Source organism: Heloderma suspectum, chromosome 6 (genome assembly GCF_057233095.1).
Source record: "Heloderma suspectum isolate Gila_16-S chromosome 6, 16-S_ref, whole genome shotgun sequence".
NCBI classification, from domain to species: domain Eukaryota; kingdom Metazoa; phylum Chordata; class Lepidosauria; order Squamata; family Helodermatidae; genus Heloderma; species Heloderma suspectum.
The window spans coordinates 115,369,595-115,378,341 of NC_139463.1; the positions used below are offsets into that span (position 1 = coordinate 115,369,595).

Consider the following 8,747-nt stretch of genomic DNA (forward strand, 5'->3'; position numbering starts at 1 on the left):
AGGCTGAAGTCTTATACCCACTTAACTTGGAATAAGACCCACTGAACTGAATGTGACTGGATAGAATTCTACTGCTAATTATATTTTATGATTCTATAGATGTTACTTTGGGGATTCTTCTGGATGAAATGGTGAGATTGAATTTCAGTACATAAGGAAGACATAATTAATTAAATAAGAGCAGAAGAAGAAGCCCTCAATCCTATTCCCACTTCTCTTTCTTTATTTCTTTATTTCTTTCTTACTTACTTACTTTAGTTTTCATATGGCTCATTTGAAACAGCAGTGAGTGCTGAATCCCATTTGCCTTCCTTTTACCGCATGGTTCCCAATGAAGCCCTTCAGTACCAGGGAATTGTCCAGCTACTTCAACATTTCAGGTGGAATTGGGTTGGGCTCATCACTATGGATGACAAAGGTGGAGAACATTTCTTGAGGACTATGGAGCCAATGCTTTCCCAGAATGGAATCTGTTCAGAATTCACAGAAAGACTTCAAACAAATTGGCATTTTTTTGACCTGGTTGACATTATCAATGTTCCAATGAGTCACCTTAACATTTTCATGGAGAAAAAAGCCAATGCAGTTGTTATGTATGGAGAAAGTACAACCATTATGTGGTTGGCATCTATTATATTGGTGGCAATGGTTTTTCCTCTAACAGAACATGAGTATACAGGGAAGATCTCTGCAAGAAGAGTGTGGATTACAACAGCCCAAATTGATTTCACCTTACATATCTTTCAAAAGGCTTTTGATATGCAAATGCTCCATGGTGCAATTTCCTTCACAATTCACTCAAAAGAGCTTCCAGGCTTCCAAAAATTTCTTCAGATTATCAACCCTTCTGGAGCAAAAGCAGATGGTTTTATCACAGATTTCTGGGAACAAGCTTTTCAGTGCCATATGCCAAATTCTGATGCACCAAGAGCTATCAATGAAACATGTACTGGGTGGGAGACGCTGGAGAGCCTCCCTTCACCTTTCTTTGAAATGAGCATGACTGGGCACAGTTACAATATCTACAATGCTGTTTATGCTGTGGCTCATGCCTTACACACCACTTACATATCTCCACCCAACCATAGAGCCTTGGGGGAAGGGAGCAGGCTGGCACCTCAGAATGTGGAACCTTGGAAGGTAATGTTCCCCCAGAGTCATGGTTCTTTGGTAATGGCCTGGATGGATATGATAAAGTGCTTTGGCCTGCAAATGCTCAGTATACCATTGATCACCAAATCTCTTTAATGAGTACCAGTTCAGCTCTACTATTTTCAACCCTTAGAAGGGGTTGATTCCAGGTATGCCAACATGGTCATAGCTTGAACTGGGAGGTCTGAAGGGGGATTCTGTGGGTGCTTCCAGATGGAGGGCTCCTAACGCTACCAATCAAAAGACATTGTGCAGCTATTCTTTTTGTTTGTTTATTATTTTGTATATATCTATAGCAGTGAATACATATGAAATGCATATATGTGAAAAAAGGACTTACTAGCAATTATAAATAAGCTTCAACAAAAGCAGACCAGATATCCAAATAAGTATCCATTTGAAGGTGGCATTTATATGCTACCCATTCAAACGGTAATGGTAAATGAAAGCATTATAAAGCCTTCAATCCATTGCATTATAGGTGGTGAGTGTTTATCCTTCAAATGTTTTAATATCAGTCTTTTAGCTGTCAAGAGGGCACAGAGAATCCATTTACACTGACCATTAATTTCCATGAAGCAAGTAAAGAATTTAAAGGAGTGTGTACTCCGGTGAAGATTAAAGACTTTTCCAGTACAACATTTACCTGTATAATAACCTCCTCCGCAAAAGCAGCAACTACTGGACATTGCCAAAATATATGTTAAAAAGAAGCATTAGCTGCATTGCACCACAAGCAATTAGCTGAATTAGGCAATCCTCTATTAAAGAGACATTGCAGTGTCCAATAGAAATAAAACAAAAGTTCTTGCTGAGTAAGACGCAGCCTAAGATCCATAGACGTGACAGGTATAGATGCCAAAGCAACAATCCACTGATTAGGAAGAATGAGACAGTCCAATTCCTTATTCCATTCCTGCTTACAACCCTATGTATTATATCTGTTCATCAATAACAAGTTTTTATAGACATGGATCAAGGGTCACTTTGCCAGACCAGCCTCAATAAATGCTTCCAATAATGATGGAGACTCTGATGCTGTAAAAGCAGCCAGGCTAAACCTAGATACTAACGAATTGTGCAGCTATTCTATCTTTTCCTCTTTGCTGGATTTTTGTTTGTTTTTGTTTGTTTTGCTAAGAAAGAAGCTGGGGAAAGTGGTGAAAAACACAGGAGGGTTGCAAATTGAAGATAGCATCCTCTGGACCCCCTGAGAAATTTTGTGACTGAGGCAGGATGACTGCACAATAAAAGCCTGGAACCACCCTACGTGCATTGAGCTGGACACTCAAGAGTCCAGCTCTACACTCTGCACTGGCAGAGTCCTCTCTGCTCTCAGGAAACCTGCAACTATCAGGGATACCTGACTGTGAAGACGATTCTAAGTGTGCTCAGATGAATGTGGTTAGAATCTCCCTTTAGGTCAGTTGTAGGCATCATGTACCAGACCACCTTACCTGTCTGCTGAAAAACCTGTACGAGGGTCAAGAAGCAACAGTAAGAACCAGACATGGAACAACCGAGTGGTTCAAAATTGGGAAAGGAGTACGACAAGGCTGCATATTGTCACCCTGCTTATTTAACTTATATGCAGAGTACATCATGAGAAATGCCGGGTTGGATGAATCAGAGGTCGGAATTAAGATTGCCGGGAGAATTATCAACAACCTCCGATATGCAGACGATACCACCCTAATGGCAGAAAGCGAAGAGGATCTCAAGAGCCTCTTGTTGAGGGTGAAAGAGGAGAGTGCAAAAGCTGGTTTGAAACTCAACATTAAAAAAACTAAGATCATGGCATCTGGCCCCATCACTTCCTGGCATATAGAAGGGGAAGAAATGGAAGCAGTGACAGATTTTACTTTCTTGGGCTCCAAGATCACCGCAGACGGTGACTGTAGCCATGAAATTAAAAGACGCTTGCTCCTTGGGAGGAAAGCTATGGCAAACCTAGACAGCATAGTAAGAAGCAGAGACATCACCTTGCCGACAAAGGTCCGTCTAATCAAAGCTATGGTTTTCCCAGTAGTAATGTATGGCTGTGAGAGCTGGACTATAAGGAAGGCTGAGCGCCGAAGAACTGATGCTTTCGAACTGTGGTGCTGGAGAAGACTCTTACGAGTGCCCTGGACTGCAAGGAGGTCAAATCAGTCCATCCTAAAGGAAATCAACCCTGAGTGCTCATTGGAAGGACAGATAATGAAGCTGAAGCTCCAATATTTTGGCCACCTAATGCGAAGAGAAAACTCCCTGGAAAAGACCCTGATGCTGGGAAAGACTGAAGGCAAAAGGAGAAGGGGACGGCAGAGGATGAGATGGCTAGATAGCATCACGGATGCAATGAATATGAACTTGAGCACGCTCCGGGAGAGAGCGCAGGACAGGAAGGCCTGGCGTGCTATGGTCCATGGGGTCACGAAGAGTCGGACACGACTGAACGACTGAACAACAACAACAACAACAAGGCATCATGTGGACCACACGAGGCATGTGGCCACTTGGCTGTTTTGCAGCGGGCTCACTGCCCCACCACCACACCACCACACAAATTCTGCGACAGAATGGCTGGGATGAAGCCCCTTTTTAAAAGACAAATCAGCACTTTGCTGCTGAAATTCAGTGGCACAGCAGAAGCAGAATGAGCCCCTTCTGCCCAGCCCTGCCACAGCATCACCAATTTTTTCCTTTTAAAACCAGGCCTCTTTTTTTTTTATGCCACTGCTGCACCACCAAATCTCAGAAGCACAGCAGCAACAGAGGCAGGGATATGGCCCGTAGTGGGGTCAGAGGGACAATATGGCCCCATGACCCTTGAAGTTGCCCAACCCTGCTTTAGGTCTTCATGCTGAACACGTGAGGCTCAGGAGTGGAGCATGTGGGGATGGGACATTGGGGGCAGGGATGGTACACATGGCCCCATTCTCCCTCCATGCATTCTTTGAATGTGAGTTGCCCTAATACCTGAATAGGGCTTTCGTATCTTATTTATTTATCAGATTTATTCCATTCCTTTCTCTGTTGTCATGTCACAAAGCCACAACACTCATAGCCTAACCACTCCTCCATAGAGGAGTTCTGTCAACAGCACCACCAACTGATGAAGTTATGCTGAGACATATTTTGTCTCTTCCTTTATCTATTACCTTCTTATATCAGGATAGTGTCTGTTATCAGTTGTAAAAGCCTTTCATTCCTAAGTTTTTCTTGCCTATACAAAAAAGGTTGGATCCAGGATCCATCTTCCATTGATGGAAAGGTTCCACTCACAGAAAGTGCCTCTGCCAGATATTTGGGGGTCCCCCCTTTCTCCCCCACCCCACATCACAGTTCACCCCATTCAGTAGAGTCCCCTGACCCTCTGTGTAGCATTTTCAGGGAGTGGAAGGGCTGTTGTGGAGAAGAGGGGGCAGGGAAGTCCTCTTCTGCCATCCCAGTTGCATATATCCAAGAGCTTTTCTACATGAGGCTGTTAATCAGGTGTTAATCTGTTGCATCTACTTTTTGATTCAATGCAGAATTGAGTGTTTCCTTTCCTGAGTTTCTGCTACATAACCCCTAGGTGGCACTGTGGTGTAGCAAAATAGTGCAAACACAAAAGAGGAAATTCCTCTTTTTTTCACTTTCATAATTAAATACCATATTGTCTCTGCTCTTAAAAAAAAAAAAAAACCTCACTGAAAGTGTTAGACACAGAAGTGACACTGGAGAGTCACAGTTTCATCTAAAGAATTTATAAACAAACCTGAGTAGGGAATGATGAGTGCACCATAAACGCCTTGTGTAGAAAAGCCCTGAATCTGGATCCAACCTATAGAACCCAATAATTCCATCATGGAAAGTTATTTGAATTTATATCTATACAAGATACAAACACCTAGTTCTTGCCTGCTTATATCTGCCAATTCCTTCCATTTCTTGCCATATATTAATGCCATGAAACCAGAAAGTTTATTGCCTAATTTCTTCTCCATGGATCATTTTGGAAATTCTATTAGCTTAGTAATACCTCCAGCTGATGAAGTTATACTGATTTGTGTTTGTCTGTACTCCTCCCATATGTGGTATTTAAAGGGGGAGGTGGTAAATTATACATTGTAAAACAGTGCTTTCTTAAGTGGCTTCTTTCATTGAAGAAGAAGAAACGCCTAAAGCCTTCTAAAACTGAGGGAGAATATTCCAACCCTTTATAGGCCTTTTGATTCTCTTATTCTCTTTGTCTAGCTCCACTCACTTCTTCAGAGGATTTCATTCAACAACAGTGCTGGAGATGCAGTTACTTTTAATGAACATGGGGAAATAGCTGCTGGGTTTGACATTACAAACTTGGTCACATTCCCAAATAACTCCTATGTCAGAGTCCAAGTTGGAGGATTGGATCCTCAGGCTTCTTCTGGCAAAATGTTCACCATGGATGAGGGCAGAATCCAGTGGCGCAGAGACTTCACTCAGGTGGGGAAATAATCTCATTACCTCTGAAATGGCAGAGTTCATACATACTCCTTGCCACATGTTTTGGCTCCCTTTATGCCACAGGACCCCAAGAGCTCTCTCCATGAAGAAGATATTCACACCAAACTAAACTTGACATGGGAAATCCATATTCATATGTTGTCTTGTGCCTTTTTAATGCTTAAAAGAAGCTGTGGGGTGGCTCAGATTTACTTGGCACAGTGGCATGAGGGTTCTCCATTGGAGAAAGCACCTGCCCCATGCTTTCTCCCACTGGGGGGAGGGCGTCGGGCAAGCAAGAAGCTCGACTGAGCTGGCAGCACTCCTCCAACCATTAGCTCAGTCTCATACACTTCTCCCATGTGGCAGCTTCTCCAATGGGGAAGTCAACGAGCAGGTGAGTCCCCCACCTACCCAGATCTTCATTTCATTTCTATACTGCCTAATACCCAAAGCTTACATCTCCCATGTCATCTATGATTGAAGATGACAGTGGGCATTCCCCTGAGAAGTGCGTACACACATGAGAATCCCCACTGTTATCTCCAACCCCACTGTTATCTGCCTCCAGGGGGCAGGGGAAACCTATACAGCTGTGGACCAGATGGGCAACTTTGCCAGATTAGGCTCGTGGGCCAGAGGTCGCCCTCCCCTGCAGCAGAAGGTACACTGAGCCAGATAGATCATTGGCCTGGCTAATTATGGAAAGTCTAATCTTCTTGAGTTTGTATCATGGCATTTATGGAAGCCATTTTGTCCACCCATTGTATGTGCCATCCATGCTGATTACAATTGTTACTGCTTTGGCTTCAGCCCTCCTCTTTATTGGTAGTTCATCTGATATAAGACAAAATTCTTCAAATATTTTCTTAATATTAGAATCCTGCTATATTTTTGAACAGCTGCCACCCCTTTCAGTATGTAATGACCACTGCCCTCTTGGATACGGAAAGAAAAAGAAGGAGGGGGAGAAATTTTGCTGCTATGACTGTGTTCCATGTCCAGAAAGGATGGTATCAAACCAGATGGGTAGGAAGTATCATGATAAAATATAACTGTAATGCTTGAGGCCGCAGGCTCTGACAATGTTAACCTTCTGATTTAAATTATTGTTTTATGATCTTATTGATCCATTTCACCTATTATTATTATTATTATTTTATTTTTTTATTTTTTATTTTACTGGTAGCCATCTTGTGGAAAATACTTTTATTAAGCCAGGTAATAAATGTCAGCATAGTTGCATAAATCAAATACTCAGACAATTCTTTTATAATGATAGCAAGACCTGGAAGGCATACTAACACCCATCATTGAGGGTAATCCATGCTAAAAAGGGGCTTAAATAAGGTGTCTCTCTAGTAAGTCTTTCTCCGCTTATTTGGTTTAGTTTGGTTTGGTCAATACTTCGAGAAAAAATACAGTACAGCCACTTTCAAAGACTCTGAAAGAAGAGTGCTTCTTGTGCATAACATGGAATACATGAAAATAGAGGTGTGTGTGTGTGACAGGTGTGATTTCTGAAGATAGAGTTAGGTATCCATTAAGAATCATGTCCGTCCGTCCCCCAATCAAGATGCATCAGATGGAAGAAATTGAAGGAAAAGGGAATGATTAAGTTGCAGTGGGACAGTAGAGGTGGGTTCTCCAGGGCCTAAATCATGTTTCTGCTTGTTAAGAATGGTAAGACGGTTCTTAATCTTCAGAGCAATGGTGGTTCTTCTTAAACAGCCATATGTTGTTTTCTTTTTTTCAGACATGGAAACTTGTGTCAGCTGTCCAGAGGATCATTTTCCAAACAAGGGTCACAATCAATGCATTCCCAAGATTCCAAACTTCCTTTCTGTTGAAGAACCTTTGGGCTTCGCTTTAGCTTTTTTGGCTCTTTTCTTTTCTCTGTTGGCAGCAATGGTGCTTGGAATATTCATTAAGCGACAGGACACTCCCATCGTCAAAGCCAACAACCAAAGCCTCACCTACATTCTTCTCACCAGTCTCCTCCTTTGTTTCCTCTGTGGTTTGCTATTCATTGGACAGCCTAAAAAGGTGACCTGCCTTCTCCGACAAACAGCTTTTGGCATCATCTTCTCCATTGCTGTTTCTTCTGTTTTGGCCAAAACTGTAACAGTGGTTGTGGCTTTCAGGGCTTCCAAGCCAGGAAACATTTTCCAGAAATGGGTGGGGAAAAGATTGGCATATTCTATTGTCTGCTCCAGTTCTCTTGTTCAAGTAGTGATTTGTGTGGTTTGGTTGGTTACATCTCCCCCATTCCCACATACCGACATGCTATCAATCTCTGGAGAAATCATAGTAGAATGCAACAAAGGATCAGTCACCATGTTTTACTGTGTCCTGGGCTACTTGGGTTTCCTCGCCATTGTCAGCTTCACTGTGGCCTTCCTAGCCCAGAAGTTACCTGACAGTTTTAATGAAGCCAAGTTCATCACTTTCAGCATGTTGGTCTTTTGCAGTGTTTGGCTGTCCTTTGTTCCAACCTACTTAAGTACAAAAGGAAAATATATGGTGGCTGTGGAGATGTTCTCCATCTTGGCCTCCAGTGCTGGCTTACTGGGCTGCATCTTTTCTCCAAAATGTTACATTATTGTGGTGAGGCCTGAGCTGAACAATAGGAAACATCTAATAGGAAGAAAACAAAAGAATATAAATGGGTGCTAGGGATTTGGGGTTAGTATGGGATAATGATAACATCAGCCTTCCCCAAACTGGTGCCCTCCAGATGTGCTGGACTGCAACTCCCATCATTCTCAGCCAGCATGGTGTAGCATTCCTGCCTCTTCCCAGTGAGGATTCCCCTTCTCTAAGGCCTTTCTCACCCCAGCAGGAAACACCTTCTCTCACACACACACTTGGTTTCACTACCACCAGGACCTTTAGGCTCAGGTCCAACCCTTTTTACTCTGCCCTCGAGCTATGAGGACACAACAATACTTTTATCCTATAACCTGTACTGTTTCCCTTTATTTCCTTAACTCTTGCGTAGCCAAGAGCAGAAGGTGTAGGATTTTATAAGCAAAGAAAACTTTATTCATTACAGTATTAAGCTGTTGAACAGTAAATAAGTAACTTCCAATGGCTTTATCAATATATACGCTCTCCTACAACACTCTAGATTATACTCTCAGTCA

General features: G+C 42.5%; 1 protein-coding gene across 1 annotated transcript; it reads left to right on the top strand.

Annotated features, from left to right (window-relative positions):
* Positions 1-321: 321 nt before the first annotated feature.
* On the top strand, positions 322-8,277 carry LOC146342658 (vomeronasal type-2 receptor 26-like). Its single transcript, XM_084807971.1, has 4 exons — positions 322-1,140; positions 5,374-5,601; positions 6,504-6,630; positions 7,358-8,277. The coding sequence occupies exons 1-4, from the start codon at positions 322-324 to the stop codon at positions 8,275-8,277; spliced, it is 2,094 nt and encodes a 697-aa protein (XP_084664097.1).
* Positions 8,278-8,747: the final 470 nt, after the last annotated feature.